We start from the raw sequence: 13,770 nt of genomic DNA, 5'->3' as shown, positions 1-13,770 counted from the left end.
TAACCGAAAATGAACATCAAGATCAATCTCTTGCCTATTTCTTGCTAGAGAACATTCAGAAAGCACTGGGAATAACTGAACAAGTGCACCTTAACCAAGAGCAATGCATCATTAAGTCTCTCAAAATTGAGAATCACTGCAGGCAAGTCTTTCAAAAAGTTTTCTCCCCTGAACAATATAAACTTCTACTAGTCTGCTTATATATTTCTAAATCTTGTGATACCACCTGTTCAGTAGTCTTCCCATTAAGAATCTACTCAGCTAAACACCACCTGAGCTTATCCTAATTTTCCATACCAAAAGGTTCAGGCGCACTTTCTACTGTCATATTAAATATGAAGAGGCCAAGGGCAAATCCCTTCCCCTCACTTAATGCTTTTAAAATGACATGCAAAAAACCTAAAGAGAGAAAAAAAAGTGTTACTGTTTTCTGGGCTACTGCCAACTACTTTTAGTTGAAATACTTATTTCAGATCCCAATGCCTTTTTATTCTAACAAGACTTATAACCTCTTGTGACATGCTCATTAACAGAAATCACACAACTTAGCAAACGAAAAGAAAACTAACTTCAGATCTGAAGCAACAGTAGTATCAAACCCCCATTTTTAAATAGTTTCTAGAGAAGAACATTTTCGAGATTGTGACCAATGAAACCTTACCACAGACTTCAGCTCCACTTTGCTGTGAAGCAAAAAACAGATCACTACATCCAAGATATACAATGTTCACAGCATGCAGTGGTATCTTCACATTTGACAGGAAAGGCAGGGGGGAGAAGGGAAAAAAGTCTTTTTACAGACATTTAGCAGTTTTAGAGGCATTAAGAATGGTTCTGAAGAGCACACCAAATAACAGAACCAGTCTCCAGCTTTCTCAAGAGGTTTTTACTGCACTTGAGACAGTTACTGTTCATCACCGAGTTGTCATCTACAAAGAACATCAAGAGAAAGTCAGATGCTGTGCCAGAGGAACTAAAAACACTCCTTAATTAAAACTTCAAGAAAGTAGCAACTAACATACCAAATATGGGTAGTAACTGCTCTATATAGGAAAGAGTCAGTCACCAATTTGGTAAGACTAAATCACACGGTGAAATTTCCTGTCAATGGCATTTCCATAGCAAAGCAATAGTCCAAAATTCAAAACTCACACTGTGTTCCAACAGCACTCATCAGAGGAGTCTTTCAGAGAATGCATACACACGTGCTACAAGTAGATAACACAGGAGAAAAATGAGCTAGTTTGCTTCTTATGAACAGTCCAGTACGGTAAACATGAAGACAGCAACGTTCCACCTTAACAGGAGAGAGACACTACTCCACATAACAAGGACTTTATTACAGTCTGGAGAACATACGCAATCCTGATTCTGTGAAACACTCTAGCAGATGAATACCGTAATCCAATAGCCCCTGCATTTTTTGCAAGATTGCCTACAGCAGTAGGGGCTTTGCGATATAGACATTCCCCAGTGGTTATACAGGGATCAGTGGTTATATAGGTTGGTCCACCATTACTTGGTAGCAGTTTACGGCCAAATCAAATGATTAATGGGAAGGAAACTTTCCTTTTCCTCATCAAGGTCTAAAGAGAGTGCTAGCGTACTTGTGAGTGATCAGACTTTTCCATTTAACTTACGAGAAGCAAGAAAAGTCAAGCTATCTAAAAAGCCTTCATATTTCACTAAAATACACACTCACACACATGCATATATATACACACACACACACACACACACACACACGTGTATTCTTAAACCAACAGGCCAGGTAAAACAAATTTATTTTAACAACTCTAACTTCAGCAGTGCTGATTATTTTTAGCAAGGATAAACATCTGGAACTTCATACAACCAGAACACATTTTCTCCTCATCAAGTCATGACTCTTTGAGGATTTGTACACAATAGCATTAGCTTAATGCCAATTCTTTCTATAATCTTTCCTCAGCTAAACTCTTTTGTTTCAAGCAGTTCTGTTACTTGCTAAAGGCAGACAGTCTATTATCATACTTTTGGCTAATGCCTGGACCTAGCAGAATCTCCAGTAACTCTTTGCTTTCCCTGAAACAAAGGTGCCTGGATTGTATTACTTTAAAAAGTCAGACAACAATCAAACCCGCAGCCTTTTCAGTCAGTTCTTTTCCCTCCCTGCCATGAGAGAACATAGTTATAAAAGAGATAAATCCAAATTATTGCCTTTGATGGGCATCGCAAAGCGGTTTTTCCTGATATATGGAATGCTCCAAGATTCAGACTTTCTGTTCTGTTACCATCTCATTGATGTTTCCATTTGAACTTCAAAAATGAAGTCAAACACTAACATCTGCTCTGGGTACTTCCTTTATGTAGGTGTCCTCTGCTGGGTGGCGTATGTATTTGGAATAGCATGTTTTACCCTGTTTAAATGACAACAAAGGTAGCCTGTGCACTTCGCAGAAGTGCTATGTAGAAGGGGATACTGGGGGAAATAAAGAGTTTAGAGATGAAAAGGCAGCGGGGGGGGGGGGGGGCGCGGGGGAAGCGTTGACAACCTACGAACATAGCCTATGCAAGTTACTATCATTTGAACAGGTCACTTCAGTTTGGTTTCCTTGGGAGAAAAATAATCAATATATCATGATCATGTAAGTTGTAAACCATCCCCCCTGCCCAAAAAGGCCTACTTTAAAGCCACATTGGAAGTTTAAAATCTGCTGTATTCCAACAGGGGAAGTGAGAGTTACAGTTTCTAGAAAGAAAACAGATGCTGAATTTCTCACTTTCCTGACTATTAACTGCCATTGGACATAGTAAGTATACAAAGACTGCTTCATTCCCTGCAAGATTACTCTGACAGTGGACATTTGGAGTGCAAGAGGTAAGCATGTACTTAGCATGCACCAGTAATGGGCAAGTTTTTACAAAATAATTCATGCCCAAAATGACAATCACCAGTTTAAAAAGCTTCACTTCCACTTAGAGGGAGAGGACTAGGGTATTAACATTCTTGCGCAGAAAGCTTATGGGCCTAAAGGGAACAAGATGCGATTCAATCTCTAATATGTATCTAGTGCTATGCCTTTAAATTCCCAAATGTGCAAGATGAAAAAAACTTAAACGTCCACATCAAGATGTTCTTCATCTTCCCTCCTCCCTTCACTCCTTATTTCTTTGAAAGCTCACATGAAAGGGAAAAGCAAAAGAGAAGATGAGCAGATACTGATTTCAAAACAAACAGCATAACAGGATGCACTCAGATTTTAAAATGTATAAAGCTTAAGATACCACCACTCTGAGTTACATGATGGCACATCAGAAAACAAAACAGTTTGCTTAGTGTTTCCTTCTGTAAGAGCAGTACCCAAGGTACTCCGTTTCCCTGCTATCCCAATACATTCAGACAATGAAATTCAACCCCATATCCCTGCAAAATATGAAAATGACTTGCTACTTCCTACCAATTCATTTCTAGGATTCTCATGTATTGCCAACACATGGCATTGCCAACATATTAACACCACAAAGCTTCTCCACTAATTCCAAATAAAAGTCACACTTAATAACAAGTTATCACAGTCTAGTCAGTTGAACAGCATTATCTTTTGGTACTGGACCTGGCTATATATCAATGCATACCACCATTCTAGCTAAACTAGTGCCAGAGCAGGTTATTTAAGTTGATTTGATCTACTTAAATCTTTTCTTAATCTGACCACGTCACCCGAGTTGTGCATGTTCAACTGTGTCCTTAAGTTTTGTTTCAAAACAGATTTCAGTTAACTTGAGGTATCGCACATGAAATTCTTTATATGATTGCATGCAGGTGCCAAAGTATCAGCCACAAACGCATTTTCCAGGCCGTCTGCTAGAACTATTGTTTTTAAGCAGTTTCCACGCAACCATCAAGGGTTACTCTCTCATGGCACCCAGCACAAAGACATCCCAGCTACTCTGTGAAAGGCAGTTGTGAGCAGGCTTTCTAGCAGACAGTCCCACACTTCTGATGTGACCTACCATCATCTTGATGAAACAGTATCAGTTATACACAAACACTTGGATACCAAATAGCCTTATGGAACAAAGAAAGAATTGAAAGAGTAGATGAAGAAAAGAAAAATAAGGATTTCTATGGAAAATATTGGAAGGATCATCTAACTTGGAAGACAAAGACTGAATTTCTCTGTAACCTATGTCCGCATGGTTTATACTTTTAAGATCGGTCTAAAGACTAAGTGATAGTTTAATTTCATTTTAATAATCATGACTAAGATGACCTTTAAGATTTTTACTTCATATGAAGTAATACTGTGCCTCTACTAAATTAAAAAAGTAATTTTCCATTAGAAAAAAATAGCGTTGTTACATCACTTTTCAAACAGTGTCTTGGGAGGAGCTAGAATACAAGGAAAGAATGACTGGAGTTTATTTACAATCGATCTCAAAATGCATGACTGACAAGAAGATAGAACAGGTACATGCACACCTCATTTCACTACTTAATTTCTTAAGCTACATCTCTCAAAGAACATCACTACAACTTTTAAATTGCTGTACATAGAGAGCACAGTAAGCAGCAAAGCAAATTAACAATAGAACAACACTGAGAAGCACAGCCAGTAACTAATAATTACAATACCCACATAAGAGGAAAAGCTGAAGGAAAGTAGATTAACTAACCTGTTTTCCGAGGTTTCATATTGATAAAACTAGCAATAAACCATTCCCCCCGCCTCACAATCCCTTCTGTAAGGGTCTACAGCCCAGCTCCACTTGTCCATTTAGGAAGCAAAGCCAGAGACATCAGTTTCTAAACTGGAGAAAGAGTGGTGGGGGAAGCATCTTCTACCTAAGAATCAGTTTCTCACTACCCCTCCATAGCAATGCAAAACTTCCTACAGAAGCATTTCAAAAAGCAGAGAGGAAAAGGGGAAGAGCCTAACACGACAGCAGATCTAAACAGACTGCACAGCACTTGCATATGACTGTCTTTCCGTCACACCTGAACTTAAATTTCATGAGAAGAATAACCTACAAAGATAATTGACAGAGCTACCCCACAAGAGAGTCATTTTATGAAGTGACATATTTTAAAGTAAGAACATACATGTATGACAAACTTCAGAGAATCGTTTTCACACTCCAGTGAAAGAAGGAGAGCTTTAGCATCAAAGTGATTGGGCATTTCATCTCTTTCCATTTACTAAGGATTATATAGAAGAAAAGCGTCTATTAGACAGTAAAAACTGTTACCTGTTAAACAGAGGAACATCCTTTGTTATCTTCTTGCACTTTCTAGGACGTGAATGCCACAAAAATGACATGTGATAATTTGACTTCTTGGTCTTTGATATCTTCACTTGTCTAAAGATTAAGGTACTGGAAATCACATCCAATGTCACACTGTATGAGGAACTGGATTTGCCTTTAAAAATGGTGCAACAAATTAAACTCTCAGTATTGAGCAGTTAAAAGGGGTAATGTCTTCCCTAGACAAAAGGGGGCAGCAAAATTGAGAAGGTTATTTTTAACCCCTCCACCTCTTTCAAAAAGAAGTACCCCTAGAAGCTCTACTGCCTTCTCACTCCTGGAAAGAAACTGTCAAAGAAGTTACACCTCATAGTTTCATTTTCTGACCAAAATAGTGTAACCTACCTAAAGTTAAAACACATTTCCTTCTTCCTCTCCCACTTAAACCTTCAGACTTAGGCACACTAGATTTGTAGGATAAGTAACTCTTGTTCTCCTTCATACTGTCATTAAGTATGCCTCATTTAACATAAACTGAAAGTATATATGGGTTCCCAAAAAGGAAAAAAGATGAAAGAAAGCTTTGCATATGCTAAAAAGAATTAATTCTAAGATCTTGTCTTCACTGAACTTACAAAAAAGCAACTTGCTTCCTCCTCCGCTACTGTCCCAATCTGACCAAGTTCCCTTTAAAGAACCACGTTCTTGAGGCAAAGCATCCCCTTTTCCCTTTGCATGTATTCCATCTTAGCTAGCTTCATAGTAAAGCCACCTATCAAAAGTCCTCTCCAAAAAAAAAAAATACAGAAAGAAAAATACTATATGTAAGGTAATAACCAGTTCTGCAGGAAAAGCCTGCCTCCTTGTGGCTCTACTAATCATAAATCAGGATTTCTCCAATTCATTCCATTACACCCAGAAAACTTGGTGAGCCAAGAAAGCAACAAGCTTCTAATCCAAGCTGGAGGTTTTCGGGGGGGGGGGGGGGGGGGAGAGAGATTAGAAAGGCTATTTCTAATTTTAAGGAGCACTGGCAAAAGTTACCCATCTCTAATTACTGAAATATTACTTTTAGCCTCTGTCTCTAGACAATAAGATTTGTGGGCTGGGGGGGGGGGGGGGGGGGGAGGGAAGGTGCACAGAGGAGGATGGCAAAAAAAAAAAAAAAAAAAAAGAGAGATTCTTTAAATGGCAATAGGTGAAAGCTTGACAGTACTCTGGAACTTAAATCCAGAAGCCTCCAAGCCTTGGCTCATTGGCAGCTTAACCGAGCAGCCATCTCTTGATGCCTTAGCTTTCAACAGTAAGTCACCTTTCTGCCTATAGGTCTCCTTCAGGGCACACCTGCGAGGATTTCAGTCTTGGCAGTGGTGAAGCCTTTGGTGCCTTCAACAAGATGTAGTCATTCCCATGTCCTGCCGCAAGGGTTCAATTCAACAGGCCAACTTCAAGAACACCTACTAGAGCAAGTTCTTTTTAAAAAAAAGAAAAAAAAAAGTCTGAATCCAGGAGATGTGTTGTGAGTTAAAGAACTAGGCTGTTGCAAAGTTTGCAACAAACTTTGCTGTTGCAAAGTTTGTGAGAAAGTTTAATTGGATTTTTTTTTTTTTTTAATACAGATTCAAATTCACACCAGTCTTAGCAGGGGCAATGATCAGGATGATGTTGGCTCGGGAGGGCACGACTAGCTTTCTAACCATCTTGTAGAAGTTGCTCCATTTTGTGCAAGTCTGAGACAGTGAGCGTGAACCACTTTTACCCTAGGTTAGGAAATCCACCCAAGAAAAGCAGGGAAGTTCCAGCGTCCGTTCCAAAGGCTATTTAACGGAAAACACAGAGTGGAAACAACACTAGCCTACTTGTTTTTAAGTTTTAGAACTGTCGGGCTTGCAACCTTACCTCTGTGTCAGAGCCTCCATTTTGGGAACCATTTCTCTAACCATTAAGTGAATCAGACTTGCTCTTTCCAATCTACAACCTACTGATCTGGCTGGCAAAGTAGCAGTGAACTGAACCCATGGCTCTCTCACACTGACAATCATTTTAATCAGAGATCTACCAAGAAAAAAAAAAAAGAGAGAGAAAGAAATTGCCACTTCTAACCATGTTTTGAATGAAAAGCCTAGACTTTACCCTTCAGAAGGGGGTGGGGGTGGGGGGAGGATTGTCACACACCAATTCCAGAAGTAGAGGAAGTAATTTCTTTCTACCAGTTTGGTGCCTAGGTCCAGAATATGAAGCCTTGCTCCTTCATGTTCTTTATTATTATTTACTCCCGAGGCAGCTTCTACTTTGCATGCTTTTGTAAGCTCCACTCATACAGGCTCGGCTCCTGCTGCACACAGCCTACCAAGGCTGCTTCCACTACTGTTGCCAGAGGCCAAGAACTTAGGCAGTGCTACACTGCACGCTGCAACATCCAAATAACTTCAGATCTAATTTGAAAGGCTGTAAAGGGAGAATCAGAATAAGCAGAAGCTTACAGCAACTCTGACACTACTCCAGTCAGGAATAAACAAATAAACCCCTACTTTATCTTACTCAGGTGCAGTCCTGGAAAACAGCAAACGTCTTCAGCTCTACTGAAAGTAACAGGAATTGATGGTACTCATCACTTCACAGGAGTGGATGCAGTACCAAACAAGTTCAATAAGTCTGGATTGCATGCTAGGTTCGTACATGGTGCCATCCATACGGAAAAACATAGTTTGTACAACCAGAGCTGTAATTAAGATGCAAATTACTGATTCACACAAATGAAGAACTATCCCCTTCTAGCTTTCGTAATTTTACAGGCTGAATAAAGCAAATACTTCAATCTATTGCAGAATGCTTGACATTCTGCAAGCAACTGTCTTTTTGTTACATTGGAATAGTAGAAGAGTAATAAGGACTACATGAAGTTATACAGACCAAGAAATCTACCACAGCAGGGGTTCTGTTCATAAGTTTAAGCTAGTTTGTGCTTTTGCTTTATATCAGGGTCTGACACTGAGTTAATAAGTCTTTTACTGAGATTTCAATAGCTATTATGTTACACACATCTTCCTCTTCTTACATTTGCTACACTATTCCAAAGCCCACGATTAAATTTTACGCTTGGCTGACAGAAAATAGAATCCTAAACCACCAATCCACATATAATTGTTAATTTCCCCACTTGCTTCTTGTGGTCACAGTACATATTTTCTTCCTTATCATGGCCTTACTTTAGACTTTCATACTTTGAAACCTAGCACTGAGTTTCAGCTCAAGCCTATGAAACGTCTCATTTTTTAAAATTATCTTTGCTTAAACTGTCCCACTTTCCCGGACAAGTAAGGTTTACCAATTTTTGAGCAGAATGGTAACAGATTATACAACACCAAGACGAGGAGCAACATCACACGTCTCTTAATAAAACCATAATAGGAAGTCTTACTAATGTCAATAATAAACAGCAGCAGGTTCTAGTAGATTAGGCACCAGATTTGTACTCAGAAAAACTGGTTTCTGTTCTATTTTATTCTCACCTGGCCTTCTAGGTGACCTTGGGCAAATCATTATCCCCACACTGCAGTTTTCCCAGCAGTAAAAATGAACTGAACTCATTTGCAAGTCTGTCTGGAAACTCCAAATGAAAATTACTATAAGAGTTAAGTTTGTACATGGGAAAATATATTTTATTCGCCTTAGACAGCTTTTCTTTATCCCATTATACATCAGCAGCAGCCTAAGATTGCTTCTACTTCCTAAATACACCCTGGTGGTTCCTCAAGAAAAGCTTTAGGCTACTGCCTTACTTTTTAATCACATGCTTGATCTATTTCTGCTACTGTATCTACTTTGAAAGACTAAGAGCTTGTATTTAGTAATACACATTTAACACTGACTTCAGTGTATTACGTCAAAAGTTGCTGTAGAGCACGTTCCTAAACTGGGGTGGTGAGGGAGAATATAACAGGGCACAGCAGAACACCAAGGCAGTTATCAATGCACAGACTCATTCGGTGGACCCTCACTCAGGTAAGTAACCTTATTTGCTTCCATGATTCGCCACATCAGTAGGTTTTTTTTTTTTTTAAAACCTGGAATATATGCCCTTCTGAGCTGAACTGGCGCACAGCAACCACCAAAAGATCTCTCTTGGCCTACATTACTAGACTTAAGAAACATTACTATCCATATTTTTAAAAAGAGAATGCCATTTCTTAGCAGAAAAAGCTGCTTAACCATGGTGCACTTAGTTCACTTGCCATCTTCCCATTTCTGGGTTTGTTTGGGGATTTTTTTTTTTTTGAAACAAAACGCAATCAAATGTTTTGCCACCTTTCCTATTCCATGACATAAGACTGGAAAAACAGTGTCCAAGAGCACCTAGCTTTACCAGTTTACACTGATAATAATACCTTCAGCATTCATAATTAATTTTTCTAAACAGAATTAGTAGATAAAGTTGCAGCTTCAAACACTACCCCACAATAAAACTGTGGATTGGCACAGATGCAAACTGTAAGAGTACTTAACTCAGGACACTACCATCCATTTTCCCCGATCAATGAACTATTATAACATACTGAAGCATTTTTTTAAATAAGTCAGGGGGCAGAATTACACAAAATTACTCCTGTACTGTCAACAGGCAACTTCTTGAAAATTAGTAAGCTAGCCATAAAAAGGGGGGGGAAAAAAAAAAAGAAAAGAAAAGAAAGGCACACCATCCACATGAAAGGTGACAAATTCAGCTATTTCCTGGAACATTGCAAAACCGAGCTGAAAACCGAGTCTTTTAGGCATAACGACGAGAAGAAAGGAAACCGCTACGCATCTAAAAAGGACAAGGGGTGTGTGGGGGGGGGTAATATTCGCGGCTCAAATCCACGCGTATTCTCTAGGTTGAGAAATGAGCCTGAACGCCCACGGCGGTGGTCGGGGCGGAGGGGGGGGACGCCAGGCCGGCGGGGACGGCGCGGCCGGGGCAAGGGGAGCGGGGCCCAGCCGCCGCCCGCTCCGCTCCCCCCGCGAACTTCCCCCCGGCCCGCCGGGACGTGGCTCGCCGCCGTTGGGCGAAGAGCGACGTGACGAGGCTGGAAACAGGCTGAAGTCCACAAAGAAACCGCCTGCCTCGTGGAAACGGGCGGGAGGACACAAGCAAGGGCTGAACGGGGCGGGGAGGGGAGGGAGAGCGGGCAGCAAAGAACCGCGGGCGAGTTTCTGCCCGCCGCGAGGCGAGGGCGAGCCGCCTCCCCCCCACGGGCCAGGGGCTTCCCCGCCGCCTCGGCCCCGGCATTGCCCCCGGCCCCGGCCCGGCTGGCAGCGGGGGCGCCTCCCGCGCCCGGCTCTCACCTTCCTGCCGCCGCCGGCCAGCGCGGCGCTGCCCCCCGAGTACATGTAGTAGGCGATGCCCAACACCCAGAGGAAGGCGAAGCACAGCAGCAGCCGAGACCTGCGCCGCATCCTTCTTCCTTCTCCTCCTCGCCGCTCGCCGTCAGGCCACCAGGAAACGGCCAGCAGCAACCGCCACCTCCGCTCCTGCCGCCGCCGCCGCCGCCGCCGCCGCCGCCGCCGCCGCGCAGGGTCAGGGGGCAGAGGGCGAGCGCCCGCCCCCCGACCAATCCCGCGCCGCCCGGCCCCGCGGGGGGCGGGCCGGCCCGGGGCGGGGCCACCGCCGTCGCCATGGTTGCAGCACGCCGCGCCGCCCGCCGGCCCCCCCCAACCCCTTTCCCCTCACCGCCGAGCGGAGCGGAGGGGAGCGGAGGGGAGCAGAGGGGAGCGCCCCCGCTGCCCCCTCGCGGGGAGCCCGGCGAGGCGCCGGCGGGAGGGCGCCGCGGGGAGCGCGGAGCGGGACCGGGAGCGGGACCGGGAGCGGGCGGCGCGGCCCCGCCCCCTCCGCCCGCCGGCCCGTCGCGGCAGGGCGCGGCCCCTACCGGCCGCGGCCCCTACCGGCCGCCCCGCCGCACGCGCCTCCCGCCCAACGGCTGCGCGCCGCCGCCGCTGCCCCCTGTGCCGGGCGGCGGCGCCTGCGGGCTCGCCCCGCGCGGAGCCGCCGGCCGGGGGCTTTTCGGGTGGCGGCGGCTGCGGGGCCGGGAGCTGAGGGGTAAGAGGGGCCGGCGGGGGCTGGGGATTGAGCGATAGCTGCGCCTCCGCGGGCGCAGCCTCCGCCTGCCGGGCCTAGCGCGGGGCGGGGCGGGGGGGGGGAGTCCGTCCTTTCTCTTATGGTTTGACTCGCTCTCGGCCTCTGTCGCGGGTTACAGCTGGGCTGATTTTATACGAAAGGACTGCGCAGAAGCTCCGGGCTGGCCACCGCTGGTGCTGTCCGTGTGTCTCTTCTTACTCTTCTCGCCGAAGAGCAGTGACTAGAAACGTGCTATCCAGAGGTGTTGCCTGAAGTCCCTCGAGGCAGGCAGTGAGGCTGTCTTCGTCACCCCTCTAGTAGGGCCCCGGTGCTGCGTGATGTGAGTCTATTACCTCGCCAGCAAGAGGGTTTCCTAGCGCGAATTGTCCTAGGCAAAGGTGAGAAAGCAATGTCGTGCTGAATGATGCCTAGTGTCCTCCAGATGACAGGTATCTGCAGCTCTTTTGATAAGCCTCGATCTTTCTCACATTACCCATCAGGTTTTTCTCTGGCCTTACGGCAGACTTCAAGGTCCTGACAAGCCAGCTGTACCCCTGAGGTCAGGCACCTGCTCCCCCATGCGCTGCTGGGGTCACCGTGGTAGCCCGCGTAGCAGCCCCAGTTGGGCACTGCGGTCCCCACGCAGGGCCAAGGGAGCTCCAGGGATCGTCCCAGGAGGTCTAACCAGGTAAGGGCTCCGCTCCTACCCGCTGGGCTGTTGGTTTGGGGACATTGCCTGGTAAAATACCTTTCTTCCCGCTTACCCAGTTCCACCCTTAAACACCTCAGGACAGACGCTGCACGGCTTCTGGCTCTCAGTGACTTCACATGTTCACTGACTTGTGTGTGCACAATTCATGTTTGATGCTCTTTTTCCGTGCAACTGAGTTTCCTGTTTTTCAGCAGTAGCTGCTATCTTATCCTGCAGTGAGGCAGCAAGAAGCCAGAAGGCGAAACTAAAAAGGGAAGAGATGCATTCGCTAACAATTAAACAGCACCACTATTTTACAGCCACAGTATGACATTCCTGATTTTTAAAGGTTTGCTCTGTCATCTCTCCATATTTCTTCGATAGACTGTTTTATTGCCTCCCGTTCTAACTGACTCCACATTTCTGTGCTCCTTCTGTCTATACCAATGTCAGACCTCCACCAGTCCAGCTGCCCTTCTGCCAGTCCGTTTGCACCAAAGGCTACCAAGCCTCTCTAGAAGAGTGGACTCCAAGCAGTGCTGGGGTGTGGCGGGGGCCCAGCATTCGGCCTGGCAGAAATTCTGCTGCATTAGCAGGGAAATAAACGGTAGCCAGTAGAAATGGCGTTTAAAAGCCTGGCTCACCTGCCTAACAGCACATTGGCTAATAGTCAGTCAGTCTGCTGACAATCTCATCAGAGAAGCAGAGGCCTGAACAGGCACAGTAGCTGAGAAGTGATTCTTTCATGTCATTATTGGCTCTGCCTGGGCAGAAGTTGTCTGGCATGCAAAGGTTTCAGTGAGTAGCGGCATACCTTCCCACCTGCCAAAGTCTTGGTGGAGAGATGAGATGGGTGAAAAGACAAAGGAAGACCTTCCAAATAAGTATTCATTCAAGAAGTGTAAAGTGTCATAAAGAGATTTCTTTCTTTAGTGCAAATGACTGTTTCAATAAACATGGCACCATGATTCTTGCTTTTGGGGAGAGATGGAGAAAGACACGCAATTACAAGTTTTGGAATCAAGTAACTGCTATCTCTTGAAATGAGGTGCACTTGAGAGTATGGGCTGCCAGCAGACATGCAGATGTTCTGGACCAGACTTTGATTTATCCCAAGGTGTGGTTGATGCAAGTGAGCACAAATGCTGCAACAGCACTGCTTGTGCCAGTGTATAAAAAGAGACACACACACGCACCACCCCAAAGGCTAAATTCTCTTTGGCAAGATTTTCTACAGTTTGGAGCAGTCTCAGCAGCCCAGGATTGTCAGCATGCTGATAAACCCCAGGCGCTTGAGCTCTGCTGTCAGCTGGAAGTGAGATGAAGCAGCAGCTTCCCTGCCACTGAAGGATTCCTTCATGGGGCAGATCTGCTGAGGAACATGTGCAAGACAGACCTGGGGAGAAGATACTATTCATTACATGGTTCCACAAAGAAAACATCAAGTACTTGTGTGTGTAAAGTGCTCAATTCTGGAGCCATAATCCCATTTAACCTTACAAATTCTGCAGGCTGCTTACTCTTCAAACACTTTGCAAACCCTACAGAATCCTTTCTTTCCCCTTTCATAGTCTAAAGGATCTTGAGACAGTCTTCAAAGGTCTTCCTGAAACCTCAGGTATTTTCGATGATTTTAGCAATGTGCTTACATAGATTTCTCACTTTCTAACAAAATTAGCCAGCCATGCATGTACAGAAAATCCTTCTGTAGCTGCACACTTCGCAAGCTTAGCAAAAGAATCCACTGCACATGCTC

General features: G+C 44.7%; 1 protein-coding gene and 1 long non-coding RNA gene across 3 annotated transcripts in view; one reads left to right on the top strand and one right to left on the bottom strand.

The window, feature by feature from the left end:
* The window catches only part of GALNT2 (polypeptide N-acetylgalactosaminyltransferase 2), a 103,165-nt gene extending 92,378 nt beyond the window's left edge, over positions 1–10,787 (bottom strand). Inside the window, exon 1 of the mRNA XM_068939050.1 lies at positions 10,555–10,787. Within this exon, the coding sequence (XP_068795151.1) occupies positions 10,555–10,665 (111 nt within the window). The 5' untranslated portion in view covers positions 10,666–10,787. The remainder of the gene's footprint in view (positions 1–10,554) is intronic.
* A 387-nt stretch (positions 10,788–11,174) lies between these two features.
* Positions 11,175–12,983, top strand: LOC138066583 (uncharacterized). 2 transcript variants are annotated; one of them, XR_011139895.1, is made up of 4 exons: positions 11,175–11,305; positions 11,463–11,721; positions 11,824–12,011; positions 12,230–12,981. It is a non-coding gene; the product is annotated as an uncharacterized lncRNA (long non-coding RNA). The 2 variants fall into 2 exon arrangements; XR_011139896.1 differs by having other exon boundaries at positions 11,196–11,305; positions 12,227–12,983.
* The last annotated feature ends 787 nt before the right edge of the window (positions 12,984–13,770 follow it).

Source organism: Struthio camelus, chromosome 3 (assembly GCF_040807025.1).
Source record: "Struthio camelus isolate bStrCam1 chromosome 3, bStrCam1.hap1, whole genome shotgun sequence".
NCBI lineage: Eukaryota > Metazoa > Chordata > Aves > Struthioniformes > Struthionidae > Struthio > Struthio camelus.
Note: the sequence above shows the minus strand (reverse complement) of the source record. Positions and strands in the feature narration are given on the sequence as shown.